At 48.8% G+C, this 15,774-nt stretch overlaps 1 protein-coding gene across 1 annotated transcript in view; it reads right to left on the reverse strand.

Moving 5' to 3' along the window:
- Positions 1-6,885, reverse strand: part of TTLL8 (tubulin tyrosine ligase like 8) — a gene marked incomplete at its 3' end in the record, with an annotated part of 46,731 nt that extends 39,846 nt beyond the window's left edge. The window contains 4 exon segments of the mRNA XM_079714921.1: positions 319-447; positions 2,304-2,377; positions 3,025-3,163; positions 6,802-6,885. Coding sequence (XP_079571047.1) covers positions 319-447; positions 2,304-2,306 — 132 coding nt within the window. The 5' untranslated portion in view covers positions 2,307-2,377; positions 3,025-3,163; positions 6,802-6,885.
- Positions 6,886-15,774: the final 8,889 nt, after the last annotated feature.

Raw genomic sequence — 15,774 nt, forward strand, 5'->3', positions numbered from 1 at the left:
GCCCAGAGCCTGGCTCGGGCTGCGGTGGCAGCCGTCACCTGCCCTGTCTTGGGCTTGGTCTGTGTGCCCAGAGGACAGTGCTTCTGTGGCCTTGGGGCCACCCAGGGACACAGGGCGAGGGGCTCTGGGGGGGCGGTTGGAGAGCAGCAGCACTGAGGGGCTCTGGACACTGATGCCGGGCCGCGCCAGCAGGAGGCTCCAGTCCTGGAGAGGATCCCCCAGGGAACCAGTCCACGGGTGGCTCTCCCAGCTCCGGAGGTGCTGGCATTTCAGGAGGCAGGGTGCTGCCCCGCCTGTGCCCCCAGCCCTCCCACTCACCTTGGTGGTGAAGGACGCTGTCTTCCCGTAGTGATTCAGCATCTGGTCGCAGCTCAGACTGTGATAGTCAATGATGTCCCTTTTGACTGTCCAGAGGAAGTATGGTGTTTCATTTATTACCAACCTGGACTGGCAAGAAAAAACCTTTATCCACACCCAGCACCCAAGGCTCACGTCTCTGACAATGGGACATGCCAAGACTAAAGGAACCGGGGTTTAGGTGAGAAGCGGTGTGTGATTTCTGTGACTCTCCCATCCTGACTGCGGCCTCGCACGTTCCTCGAGGGTCTCCCGCAGGCTCACGTGGGAGCAGCTACCACACAGGGCTTCTGATGGCACGGGGGTGGGGGGCTTCAGGCTCCGGGCTGCAGGGGCCCCGAGTGGGGTCTGAGCTGCGCCTCCCGTGGGTGCCCACGCCGGCCGCAGGGACACACCACGTGTGGACCTGGGAGAGTCCCCCTCCCTGGCACCTGGGACACAGGCTCCTCCGCTGCCCCCACACCTTCAGAATGCAGGGGCCCAGGAGAGTAGCTGTCATTTGTCACAGTGTGTGATGAACCGTCGTACACGGAAGTTTAGACAGTGGCGTGGTGGCCACCCGGGCGCCCGGGGCGAGAAACGGGTGGGTGACAGGGGTGTCCTTGGTGTCTGCGCTTTTGTGTTTACAAAAATGGCATGTTTTTGGTAAAAATTTCTAACCATACAAAGAGATACCAGGAAAGGGAAAGATTCTCCAAAATCCTACCCATAGAGATGACCCGGACACCCTTTGCGGTCACTGTCCGCAGACAGCATATAAGGACCACCTAAGCCCCCCGTGACTCAGGGCAATCCACCTTGACCCCTGTGTTCCGGCAGGACTGGCTCCCCCCACTCGACAGCAGCACTGCTGCTGGGGGGTGCAGGGAGGGGGCTGCTGGGGCCCAGGCCGCCAACGCCACTTCCAAAACGCACCCACCCAGCTCCCTGAACGCTGGGCTCGAGCCCTTGGTCCTCGTTCCCGCTCTCAGAATGACATGTACAGCTCCTGCTGCCACCTTCGCGTGTAAGTGTCATTTGTCACACTGTGTGATGAACCGTCGTACACGGAAGCATAGACAGCAGCTTGGTGGTCCCCCGGTCGCCCGGGGTGAGAAATGGCCTTTGGTCCAGAGCTGACGCTCCCGCGCAGGCCCGGCCCCCTGGACCCACCCCCGCCGACTCCCCACGCCCCGTACCCGCGGACGGCCCCCCAGCCTCACGGTCGACTTTCACAAAAAGGAATCTGCTCTGGGAACTTGCAGTGATGGGCTCCCCGGCCTGTCGGGTCTTTGCCCGTTTCTATTGGATCGTCATCTGCCCCTGACGTGTGAGCGCGTCACATGTTCTGAGTATCAGATCTTTTAACTCGTAAGCCCTGCAAGTACCTCCCTGAGTGGCTCGTCTTTTCGTTCTGTTCACGGGGTCACAGGAGGGACAGGAGCTCTTCAGGGTGGTCAACGCGTCACGCTTGCTCGCGGTGGATGCTGTTTGGTCTTGTTTTAACTTTCTTCCCTCCCCTTGAGCCACAGTGACCCTCTGTTACCGGCTGGCAGAGCCCTCCCGGGGCAGCACAGCTCTACAAAGCCCATCCCTGATGGCTGACCTGCTACCAGGGAGCATCGAGGCCTGGGAGCTGGGCCCTGTGGCAGCTGCCCTGCCCCGCAGGCAGGCGCTGCGTCCAGCAGACTCCACCGCCACTGTCGCCGCCTGGGGGCTGTGCTGATCCTGTCCCACAGGGTTTCCACAGACGACAGGCCCAGCTTGCCTGCTCACACGTAGAGGCACACACGGGGACACTCAGAAACACGGGGCACACGGATGCACACACGTGCACATGCATGAACACGCACGCATGTCCTTGAGGCCGGGCGTGACCGTGGCTTTGCCACATCCCCTCCCCCAGGACGCGGCACAAAGGCAGATAAATGTCACCCGAGGCCCCTCCGGAGCCCATGGGGACCTACCATCACATCGTGGATGTCATCTGTTTTCTCCAAAGCCACTTCTTGATTTTCTTTGCCTTCAGCATGTTTGTTTTCTGCAAACACAACACACAGGAGATGTCGGTGCATCATGGCCGGAAGGCGTGACCACAGCCGGGCCCACAACAGGGCCCAGTGCGGAGCAGGTGCCCCGTGGGTCCCGAAAGGAGCAGGGTCGAGTCAGGCTCGGGTGTCCACTGCATGGCACCCCCGCCAGGGGCCGTGCCAGGGTCGGGGACCCGGGACGTGGGCGGGGCCGTGAGGTGGGTCTCAAGCACCGTGTGGGACGGGGCCCAGCGCAGACCCTGGAGCCAAGAGGATGAAGACTCTGGGCAGAGCAGGGGGTAGGCGCAGGTGGGGTCAGGGAGGACCAGTGACCAGGGGCTGCGTGCAGTGGGCACTGCAGGGGGCCAAGCATGGGGCCAGAGGAGGGACAGCCAGGGCCAGGCCGCTAAAGGACGATGAACACCATCCAGACACAGGAGGAGGTCTGGGCATGGACGGTGGGACACCAAGAAGTGACCAGTACCAGGGTGTGAAAGGGTTCGTCAGTGCCTGGACGCCTGAGGCGGGGGCCAGGAGGTGACTCCTTCCCCAAGGGTGAGGCCACAGCACAGGACCTGCAGAATCGAGTCACGTCTGGGTCCTCATGACACGCACACAAACATCTCACACGAAACACAAGACGCCTCCGATACTCTACCCGGCGCTCCTTCCCCTTCGTCTTCGACACTTGGAACGACCTTGGACAGAAAGTGGACCCTCTTCTCCACCCAGCCCTTCCTCCGCAGGGCGGCCCGGATTACCGGGTAGTGTCCGTAGATGGAGAAGATCTTCTTTTCCTTGAATTGCAAGAGCGTATTTGAAATTAAAGAATTGAAAACGAGCTAATTTTGTCTCAGCAAGAGGAGTCTACTATCAGGATGACACAGGCTGCACGAGCGGGAAGACACCTGTGTTCTGCTCTGAGAAAATCACCCAGGAGCGCTGGGACGGCTGACGGGCTGGGGCCGGGCAGCCCCCGGGCAGGCCCACTCCACCGCGTGTGTGCCTGCTGCCCCAAACGTGGAGGCCAGGAGGCACAGCACAGCCAGGACCTCAGTGCTTCCTGAGGCTCAGACCCCAGCTCAGGGCAGCTCCAGTTCTGAAAGGTGGGATGCAGGACAGGGCCTGAGGGCCTGTGCTCTGCGGCTTTCTTTTCTCTGCAAAGGTGACCATTCCTCATGCCTGGGGTGGGGGAGCTGCCCAAGGTTTGAGAGGAGAGGGGGGAACAAGTGCCCACCAATGGCTGGAGGGGCAGTGCAAACTGCCCAGGGCCAGCACCAGGGGAACTGGGGACTCTGCCCATCACTGTGGGAATGAGCCCAGCTGCCAGGGGCCAGGCAGGGAGTTGGTAGCTGGCGTCCTCTGCCTTCCCAGATGAGGGACAGGGGGCAGGAGAGTGATGGTCATGCTGGAGCCCCAGGGACCATGCTGCTGAGGACACAGCCTGGACACATCCGTTGGACAGAGTCAGAGGGCAGCAGCTGCAGGGCAGGGTCAGGGAACAGGGGTATGGTCAGCAGTGAGCTTAGGGCCTCATGAGCTTAGGGCCTCATTAGCTTGTGAGAGCAGGAGAGGAGGCCAGAGTAGCAGGGGGAGGTGGCTCAAACGCACTAGGGTCCTAATTAGACTCTGAATTTGAAAGACTGATTATCCTGGGTGGGCCTGACCTAATCAGGTATGCCGCTTAAAAGAGGGTCCAGGATTCTCTCAAGTCAGAGATTGAAAACAGCAGAGACTGTCTCTCTCCACTGCTGGCTTTGAAGAAGGTGCCACAAGGAAATTAATTCTGCCAATAAGCTGAGGAAGCTTGGAAGCACCTCCTTCCCCTGTTGAGCCTTCAGATGAGACCCCATCTGGCTGATGCTTCATTTCACCCTTGACAGACACTGAGCAGAGGACCCAGCCTGGACCCCTGACCCACAGGAGATAATACGTGGTGTGTTTAAGCAGCTAAATTCATGGTGATTTGTCAAGCAGCATTGGTAGCTAACACGGGTCCCAGTGGGAGGACTGAGAACACATGCCAAGAACGTGTGGGCTTGTGGCCAGACAGTGAGAGCTCAAGTCCCAGTGCCCACATGAAAGACCTCCAAGCCCCCTTCTAATAAGAACCTCAGTCCAAAGCCTGGCCTCACCCTTGACAGGGCTGTGCACCACGACAGGGGCCACTGTGAGGAGAGGTGGGCAGGGAGTATGACAACAGCAGGAATGTCAGTGCCCTGCAGCTCCAGCAAGACCACCCAGCCGCCTCCAATCCTCTCCTTAACTGGAGTCGAATTGAATGATGTCAGAAAATCCGATTAACTTTAGTAAGTCAACACAGTACAATACATAAGGGAACTACAAAAGGACAAAAAAGAGTACAAGATTTCTAACATAAGAGAGGGAAAATGGGGCTTTCCTGGTGGCGCAGTGGTTGAGAGTCCGCCTGCCGATGCAGGGGACACAGGTTCGTGCCCCGGTCCGGGAAGATCCCACATGCCACAGAGAGGCTGGGCCCGTGAGCCATGGCCGCTGAGCCTGCGCGTCCGGAGCCTGTGCTCCGCAATGGGAGAGGCCACAACAGTGAGAGGCCCACGTACCACAAAAAAAAAAAAAAAAGAGAGGGAAAATGGAATAATAAAAAGTAATCAGTCCACAAGGAATCATGAAAGGAGAGAAAAACTGAGCAGAGAGTGCAAACCAAATGAATGAAACACGATGGGAATATACCAGTGTTTAATTATAGATAAATACACAAAATGCTCCAGTTAAAAGGTAAAGAGTGCCAGACTATATATTTTTTTAATCTAAATCTATGTTGTTTACAGGAGAAAATCAAAAGCACAACCCTACAGATAGATAAAAAATAAAAGGATCTATATATGAGACAGAATAGCCTTTGAGACAAATAAACATCATTAAAGAAAATCATCCCATAATTTAAAGAAAACATTCAATTCACCAGAAAGATACATTTGCACCCATTGAGATGGCTATAAATTATATAGAGCAAAAACTGGCAGAAACACAAAGTAGACAAATCCACAATTACAATAGGATATTTAACATGCTTCTCTCAGTAAATTAGAGAACACAGAGACAAAAAAATTCAATAAGGCTAGAAGACTTCAACAACGCAAATAGCAAGCTCTACCCTGATGGCTGTGAATATAGCACTCTACATCAACTTTTATATAAATTAACAAAATGCTAGGTATAAAGCAGGTCTGAACACATTTCAATGGAATAACATTGTACCCATTACATTCTGAACCACAGGCAATCAAACTAGAAATCAATAACAAAATAACTAGAAAAATAGCCACCAGTTTAGAAATTAAGAAGTATAGTTTTAAGTAACACACAATCAATGAAAAACAATAATATGAATTATAAAATACTTTGAACTGAATCTCATCAAAAACACTACAAAATGAAATCTTTTGAAATGCAGCTAAAGCAGTACTTAGTGGGATGTTTGTAGCCCTGAATGTTTATATGTTTTAAGGTCTCAGAAGAAAATCTGAAAATTAAATTCTACTTATATGAAGTCCCAGAAAGGACAGTGGTAGGAAGCACGAAAAAAGCACATCAGTGGTTGCCAGGATTTGGGAATAACTAGGGCGGGAGGCAGCTTCCAACGGGGCAGAGGTGCTCTGTCATGTCTGTAGGAGTTGATGCTGATTACATATGTCACCTGGGCTGTGCTTCTCTCTCCAGGTACATCCAGCCCATCACAGCCTGAGCTGTGCATTTATGATCTGTACACTCGCATGTGTGTGCTGTGCTTCAGAAGAAAGTTAAGGGAATGAGCACATTTCCACGTGTTACTGTGTGTTGGATTTGTCAGTGTTTCCCCACTGTCCCAGCCTGAGCAACATGAATGCGTGATAAGGACAGAGGATCATGTTCTCAAAGTGGTAGCGTGGAGCCATCTGCCCCCATTTGAAGAACGCTTGTCCTTCTTTATTTCCCCCAAATTCTCCCATTCTGGTGAAAGGTAGGCCTCCCCCTTGGGGAAGTGGGTGGGTATGCCAGCTGCCCCACTCGAGCCCCAGAGTTCCTCTCCTGGGCACAAACCCCTCTCACATGCAACTGTCCTCACCATGTCACCCTGGGGTCTGGGGCAGGGAGAGCGGATGGGAGGGGGTCTGTGAGTCACTAGGAGTCTGTCCCTTGTCTGGGATGTGTGTCCACAGCTGCAGTCACACGACTGCATGGCTGCAGGAGAGATTTTTACCATGTATGTGTCTGCGTTTTTTGAATTTTGAAAGCATTACCTACAGTTGAAACATAAAGTAACTGGCAGAAGCCTCCACGCGGGGGCCAGGACTGCGGGGGGTGCCTCACCTCGGCGGGGGGGTGTCAGAGGCAACGAAGTCACTCTCCAAATTCCAAAACGAATTTCTGTTCTTAAAAGTACCCCTCCCACTGAGCCCCAAAGAGCATTTACCTTGATCGCCTTGTCCGTTAATTGTCTTGCTATTTTGTATTTGTCTAATTTGGGGGAAGAAATCAAGTCTTGGGAAATTCCTCGTTTTAATTCTACAAGAGAGAAACAGACATCAAGGCAAAGGAAAGAGCGAACAAGTGACGCTCGGACTCAGGAGACACCAGCCTAATCCCCATGTCCAGCCCCCCATGGCACTCGGTCAGCCCTCGCCTCTGCCTGGGCCAGCCTTCCGGCCACCAGCCCCTCTGGGCTCCTCTCTGGACCCTGGTCACCAGACTCCCATCAGTGTAGCAGCGTCCATATAAACATTACAATGAAAACCCTCATCCCTGCACCCTGCCCACTCCCTCCTCCACCTCTCGTCTCTCCTCTCTCCACAGCCCGTCTGCTGGCTCCACCACAGACAAGCTCGGGCCAAGGTCACACATGCACAGGCCAATCCCGTGGTCACTCTCTGCATCCTGGCCTCTACCAGCACTGGACACTCAGCCGGCCAGTCCCTGCTCCCCTGAACCCCGCTCTCCCTCCCTCACTGCCGCCCCTTCTCTCTCCCCACGCCCTAACTGTGGCCAAGCCCAGGCCTGGACCTCAGACATCTGTGCTTCACCTCCCTGTCCACCCTGGGCCATCTCATCCCAGATGGTGGCTTGAATTCCATGGGGCAGATGATCCTGCAACATACACACCCCGGCAGACCATCCGACCTCCCGACGCCTCCTGGACCCATGGTCCCTGGACGTCCAAAGAGCATCCCAGGTGGGCAGGCAGGGAGTGGACACCCCGGCCACCCACCCACCTGCTCCACCTGCAGCTCCCTCCAACCCGTGGACCCCAGAGACCCACAGCCTCGGAGCCAACTGATGCAGGCAAGGGAGAGCACCGAGGCCCTGAGCGGGGGTGGGGTTGCAGCAGCGGCCAGTCCACACAGAGAGGGGAGCCCTAGCCCCAACTGGGGACACACGGTAAGTGGACGTGGGTCACAGGCGCAAGTGTGAAAGTGTGCACAGGAGCCGGGGGGCTCTCAGAGCCTCGGGCAAGGCAGCAAGTCCGAGATGCTCCACAAAAGCACTGCCCATCGGGCTTCCCTGATGGCGCAGTGGTTGAGAGTCCGCCTGCCGATGCAGGGGACGTGGGTTCATGCCCCGGTCCGGGAAGATCCCACGTGCCGCGGAGCGGCTGGGCCCGTGAGCCATGGCCACTGAGCCTGCACGTCAGGCTCCGCAACGGGAGAGGCCACAACAGTGAGAGGCCCACGTACCGCAAAAAAAAAAAAAAAAAAAAAAAAAAAAGCACTGACCATCGAAGCTAAAATGGGCAAATCAGACTTTATCAAAATTGAAATGTTCTCCTCGGCTAAGAAAACGAGAAGACAAACCCTAGACTGGGGGAAAAAATACAATACATTCAACTGACAAAGCAGACACCAAGGTGCATCTGAGAGCTTCTACACGTGGGGAGCTCTGGACAAAGTCAGTTACAAACCAGAGCAGGGCTGGCAGGACCACCAGGAGGACAAAGTAGCCTCAGCTGCAGATAGTGACAGGCACTGCCCTCAGTCACTGACACAACCACAAAGGTCAGTGAGGATGAGGATTGAATGTGACTGTCCAACCCTCACCTCACGAGCACACAGAACACCTCGCTCAGTGGCCGCCATCCTGCTCATTCCAGGACACAGGGAACATTTATTAAAATTGACCACAAAGAAGTTCTTAACCAATTTCAAAGGGACAGTAGCCACATAGATCATGTCCCCTGATCACAGAGCCGTGAAGTCAGGGAGTTTAATCAGAAGACAAAGTAACAACAGGAGACTAACACACATTTCACAAATGTGCTTCTGAATAACCCGCGTCAAAGAGGAGATCAGGATAAAAAGTAATGTATGTTTCTTAACTAAATGAGAGTTAAAATACCAAGTATCGAATCTTGTAGCTAGGTTCTGTTTATAAAGCGATTTTTAGCTGTAGATGCAAATAGTGGAAAATAATAAAGGCTAAGGACAGTCATGAAGCATCCATCTCAGATATTAGAAAGATCACCTCAAAGTCAAACCCAAAGAAATCACCAGAAAACTACCAGCAAATTCAAACCCAAACAAATTATCAATACCAGATATTACCAGAGGAGACATTAACAAAATGTTTTTTGGGGGACTTCCCTGGTGGCACAGTGGTTAAGAGTCTGCCTGCCAATGCAGGGGACACGGGTTCGATCCCTGGTCCGGGAAGATCCCACATGCTGTGGAGCAACTAAGCCTGTGCGCCACAACTACTGAGCCCGTGTGCCACAATTACTGAGCCTGTGCCTAGAGCTTGTGCTCCACAACAAGAGAAGCCACTGCAATGAGAAGCCCATGCACCACAACGAAGAGTAGCCCCTGCTCTCCGCAACTAGAGAAAGCCTGCGTGCAGCAATGAAGACCCAACACAGCCAAAATTAAAAATAAATAATTTTTTTTAAAAAACCCACAAATGTACTATAGAGAAAATTAGCAAAACCAAAAGTTGGATCTTTGAAACTTTTTTTTCAAATTGATAAACCTCTAAATAGACTGACCACAACACAATGAGACTAGAAATCAACTACAAGAAAAAAACCTGCAAAAAACACAAACACGTGGAGGGTAAACAATATGCTACTAAACAACCAACGAGTGACTGAAGAAATCAAAGAGGAAATTAAAAAATATCTGGAGACAAATAAAAATGGAAACACAACAATCCAAACTCTATCAGACATAGCAAAAGCAGTTCTAAGAGGGAAGTTGTAGCGATACAAGCCTACCTCAGGACACGAGAAAAATCTCAAATAAACAACCTAATCTTACACCTAAAGCAACTAGAAAAAGAAGAACAAAGGAAACCCAAAGTTAGTGGAAGGAAAGAAATCATAAAGATCAGAGCAGAAATAAATGAAATAGAGACTAAAAAAAACAATGGAAAAGATCAATGAAACTAAAAGCTGGTTCTTTGAAAAGGTAAACAAAATTGATAAATCTTTAGCTACACTCATCAAGAAGAAAAGGAAGAGGGCCCAAATCAATAAAATCAGAAATGAAAAAGGAGAAGTTACAACCCACACCACAGAAATATAAAGGATCATAAGAGACTACTGCAAGCAATTCTATGCCAATACAGTGGACAACCTAGAAGAAATGGACAAATTCTTAGAAAGGTACACTCTCCCAAGACTGAACCAGGAAGAAACAGAAAATATGAACAGACCAATTACCAGTATTGAAATTGAATTAGTAATTTTAAAACTCCCAACCAGCAAAAGTCCAGGATCAGATGGCTGCACAGGTAAATTCTACCAAACATTTAGAGAAGAGTTAACACCTATCCTTCTGAAACTATTCCAAAAAACTGCAAAGGAAGAAACACTTGCAAACTCATTCTATGAGGCCACTATCACCCTGATACCAAAACCAGACAAAGATATCACAAAAAAAGAAAATTACAGGCCAATATCACTGATGAACACAGATGCAAATATCCTCAACAAAATACCAGAAAACTGACTCCAACAATACATTAAAAGGATCATACACCATGATCAAGTGGGATTTATCCAAGGGATGCAAGGATTTTTCAATATCCACAAATCAGTCAACATGATGCACCACATTAACAAACTGAAGAATAAAAACCACGTGAGCATCTCAATAGATGAAGGAAAGGCTTTTGACAAAATTCAACATCATTTATGATGAAAACTCCCCAGAAAGCAGGCTTAGAGGGAACCTACCTCAACATAATAAAGTCCATATATGACAAACCCACAGCTAACATCATACTCAGTGGTGAAAAGCATTACCTCTAAGATCAGGAACAAGATAAGGATGCCCACCCTCACCACTTTTATTCAACATAATTTTGGAAGCCCTAGCCACAGCAATCAGAGAAGAGAAAGAAATAAAAGGAACCGAATTGGAAAGGAAGAAGTAAAACTGTCACTGTTTGCAGACGACATGATACTATACATAGAAAATCCTAAAGATGCCACCAGAAGACTACTAGAGCTCATCAGTGAATTCAGTATAAAGTTGTAGGATACAAAATTATTATACAGAAATCTGTTGCATTTCTATATACTAACAACAAAAGATCAGAAAGAGAAATTAAGAAAACAATACCATTTATCATTGCATTGAAAAGAATAAAATACCTAGGGATAAACCTATCTAAGCAGGCAAAAAACCTGTAGTCCAAAAACTATAAGATGCTGATGAAAGAAATTGAAGATGACACAAACAGATGAAAAGATATACCGTGTTCTTGGATTGGGAGAATCAATATATTAAAATGACCACACTAGACAAAGCAATCTATAGATTCAATTCAATCCCTATCAAATTACCAATGGCATTTTTCACAAAACTAGAACAAATAATTTTAAAATTTGTATGGAAACACAAAAGACCCTGAATAGCCAAAACAATCTTGAGAAAGAAGAATGGAGCTGGCAGTATCACACTCCCTGACTTCAGACTATGCTACAAAGCTACAGTAATCAGAACAGTATGGTACTGGCACAAAAACAGAAATATAGATCAATGGATACAGAGCCCAGAAATAAACCCATGTACTTATGGTCAATTAATCTATGAGGCAAGGACATACAATAGAGAAAAGACAGCATCTTCAATAAGTGGTGCTTGGAAAACTGGACAGCTACAGGTAAAAGAATGAAATTAGAACATTCTCTAACACTGTATACAAAAATACACTCAAAATGGATTAAAGACCTAAATGTAGGACTGGATAAAACTCCTAGAGGAAAACATAGGGAGAACACTCTTTGACATAAATTGCAGCAATATTTTTTGATCCATCTCCTAAAGTAATGAAAATAAAAGCAAAAATAAACAAATGGGACCTAATTAAACTTAAAAGCTTTTGCACAGCAAAGGAAACCATAAACAAAATGAAAAGACAACCTATGGACTGGAAGAACAAATTTGCAAATGATGCAACTGACAAGGGATTAATTTCCAAAATATATAAACAGTTCAGTGTCAAACAAACAAACAAACAACCCAATCAAAAAATGGGATTTAGAAGATCTAAACAGACATTTCTCCAAAGAAGGCGTACAAATGGCAATAGGCACATGAAAAGATGCTCAATATCACTAATTACTAGAAAAGTGCAAATCAAAACTACAATGAGGTATCACCTCACACCAATCAGAATGGCCACCATCAAAAAGTCTACAAATAATAAATGCTGGAATGGGTGTGGGGGAAGGGAACCCTCCTACACTGTTGGTGGGAATGTAAATTGGTGTAGCCACTATGGAGAACAGAATGAAGGTTACTTAAAAAACTAAAAATAGGGTTACATATGATCTAGCAATCCCACTCCTGGGTGTATAGCTGGAAAAGATGAAAACTCTAATTTGAAAAGGTACGTGCACCCCCATGTTCACAGCAGCACTATTTACAGTAGCCAAGACATGGAAGTGACCTAAATGTCCATCAACAGATGAATGAATAAAGAAGATGTGGTATACATATATATACATATACAATGAAATATTACTCAGCCACAAAAAAGAATGAAATAATGCCATTTGCAGCAACATGGATGGACCTAGAGATTATCATATTAAGTGAAGTAAGTCAGATAGAGAAAGACAAATATCATTTGATATCACTTATATGTGGAATCTAAAAAAATGATACAAATGAACTTACTTACAAAATAGAAATAGATTCACAGATATAGAAAACAAACTTACGGTTTCCAAAGGAGAAAGGTGGGGGGGGGAGGAATAAATTAGGAGTTTGGGATTAACAGATACACACTACTATCTACAAAATAAATACACAACAAGGACCTGCTGTATAGCATAGGGAACAATATCTTGTAATAACCTATAATGGAAAAGAATCTGAAAAAGCATATATATATATATATATATATATAGCTGAATCACTTTGCTGTATACCTGAAATGAACACAACATTGTAAATCAACTATACTTCAATAAAAAAAGATATTATGAACATCCACATGTCAATAATTTGGCAATTCATATGAAATGGACATTTTCCTTAAATGACACTGCTTATCAAAAGTGACATAAAAGAAATAGAAAATCCAGATGGGCCTATTTCTGTTAAACAAATTAACTCCATATTTAAAATGTTTCCCACAATGAAGCCAGGCCTAGATGGCATTACAGGTCAATCTTTCCAAATATTTCAGAAAAAAAAACACCCCAAAAACCCCCATATAAACCCTTTCACTAAAGATGAAACTAGAAAAGCCTTTTCAACCCTTTATTTTTTTTTTCTTTTTCAAGTTTTTTTTATGAGGTCATACATTTAACACCAAAATCTGACAAGGACCTTTTTGAAAGAAAGAAATATTACAAGCCAATCTTGCTCATAAAAATAGACACAAAAATCTTAAAATATTTGTAAATCAAATCCAGTGACATATAAAACAGTACACTTGACCATGTGGTATTTGTTCTAGGGACACAAAGTTTGTTTAATATTTGAAAATCCATAATGTAATCATTTGATAGACTAAAGGAAAAATATGCAGAAGAAAACATATGATAAAATGTAATAACTACTTGTTTTAAAACTCTCAGTAAACCAGGAATAAAGAGAACTTCCTTTAAAACTTATAGCAACAAGAATTTATAGGTGTTTAATTTATAATTTTTGTGAATGACAACTTAATTAAAAGATACTTGTACATTTTATAGGGAAAATATTAACCATTAGGGCTTAGAGAAAGGTATCCTGGTGAACCTGGATCAGTTTAAGGCCTCTGTTATATAACTATAAACTAGGTTCTAAAATGAAAACTTAATATTTTAGATAAATTTGCCAAAGAAAACTTGACAAAGAAATGTGAAAAAAAATCATGTTTAAAAAATAAAAAAAAACTTATACATCATATTTCATGGTGAAACACTGAGCACTTTCATCCTGAGTGTGGAAACAAAAAAAGATGTCCACTATATCATATCTATTCAACATTATACTCAAAAGTGCTAGCCCATGCAACAATGCAAGAAAAGGAAATAAGAGGTATAAAGACTGAAAAGATCTGTAGGTGATGATTGTGTATGTAACAAATCTAATTATATGAGTTAGTAGTGGATTTACCAAGGTCACCAACCACCAAGCCAGGAAAATGAATTCAACTGTATTTCTATACACTAGAGACAATTAGAAAATGAAACTCAAAAATGCCACCTACAGCAGTGTTAAGCATGGATTATCTGGGAGTGATTCTAACAAAAGGTCTTACACACCTGTAACTAAAAGTGGGAACCTTACTGACAAGAATGAAAGAGCTAATGTTCATGGTCAGAAGTCTGGATATTAAGATGTTAATTCTCACCCCAATTGATCTACACGTTCAATGGAATCACAAAATCCCAGCAGGACTCGTGTGTGTGTGTGTGTGTGTGTGTGTGTGTGTGTGTGTGTGTGTTGGGGAGGGCTTATATTAACAATTGATTTAAAAAATGCAAAAGTCCAAGAAAACCTGAGCACATCTTGAAGAACAAAGTCAGAGAAATATTAAGACTTATTACGAGGCTCCTGGAATTAAAGCAGGTATTTCGGAATAAGGATAGGCAGACAGATCGACAGAACAGACGGATGCCCCCTCCCCGAGCCTGAGCTCGGCGGTCCCTTTCAGGAAACCCAGGGCGGCGGGCGCAGGACAATACTGACTAGATTCTCCTCTCTGCTCCCCTTCCGAAGACGCAGAAGGTTCCATTCCGGCCTCGGCCTCGGGCACCTCGACCTTCCTCCCTTCCACTGCCTGGACCCCTGCAAGGGGGTATCAGTGCTGACAGAAGTAGGGAACTCAGAGGGGCGAGAGCAGGGCTGGGGTGGAGGGGGAAGTCTGGGGTTGGGGGGGCGCAGGCTAGGGTCGGGTGGGGGGGCCGAAGGCGGGGTCCAGAGGTGGAGGGCTGGGCAGGTCTGGAGTAGAGGGGCGGTCAGGAGCTCCGAAGGAAGGGTAGGTCCGGGACTCCGCGGGGGTGGTCTAGAATCCCAGGGGCGGAGGGGCGGAGGGCGGTTGGTCCCGTGCTCACCCGGGCGGGGGCCCGTGCCCTCGCCCCCCGTCGCGCTGTCCCGCGTCCTCCGGTTGCCCGGGGTGACGGGCCCGGGCCGCGCGGCGCATTGTGCAGCACCGGGGCGCCGACAGGGGGACCCGGGGAGCGCCGCTCGGCGGCGGCCGGCGCGGGGCGTGGGGCTGCGCGGGCGCGCGGGCGGCAGGGGGTGGCGGGAGCGGCTTCGGGGACGACGGCGCGCGGGGGGCGTGGGGTCCCACAGGCCGCGGTCGGGGGCTCCCAGGGGGGGCCCCCGGCAGGGGCTGCAGTCCGAGGCGCGGCCACGGCCCGCGCGGGGGCCGGGGCGCCGGGGGCCGGGCATGGTGTCCGCGGGGAGGAGGGCCCGCGAGTGGCGCGCGCCCCGCCTGGGATCACGCGGTTCCGCCCCGCTCCGGGTGTCAGGGTCACACAGACCCGCCCTGGCAGTCAGAGCCCCCCAAGTCATAAAGACCCGAGGGCCACACCCGGGCCCCCACCCCTGCGGAACCAGCCAGGCTGTCCAGGGCAGGCTCTGTCCTGGGACCCTCGGGCCTTCCTCCGCACCTAACATCCGATGTCCCCCAGCAGAACGCCCTCAGCCCACCAGGGAGTGTGCTCTGGTGTCCCCAGGGTCACTCGTGGGGCCTGACCCGCCGCCCCGGGGGTTCCCAGCATCGGCCAGTGTCCCACCCCACCCAGATATCCTGCCTCTCTGGTCCAGCATCTTTGTGGAGGGAGGGGTGAGAAGGAAAGATCCACCCACCCCATCAGTGCCTTCCTCCTGGTAACTTTCCTAAATCTAGATGTCATCTTTACTTGGTTTAAAAATCTTTATTTTGCATTTAACTTCCCAAGATAACCTGAAAGTGAGGTTCCGCGCCCACTCAGTGAGGCGTGGTGGCA

Source organism: Hyperoodon ampullatus, assembly GCF_949752795.1.
Source record: "Hyperoodon ampullatus genome assembly, chromosome: 11".
Taxonomy (NCBI): domain Eukaryota; kingdom Metazoa; phylum Chordata; class Mammalia; order Artiodactyla; family Ziphiidae; genus Hyperoodon; species Hyperoodon ampullatus.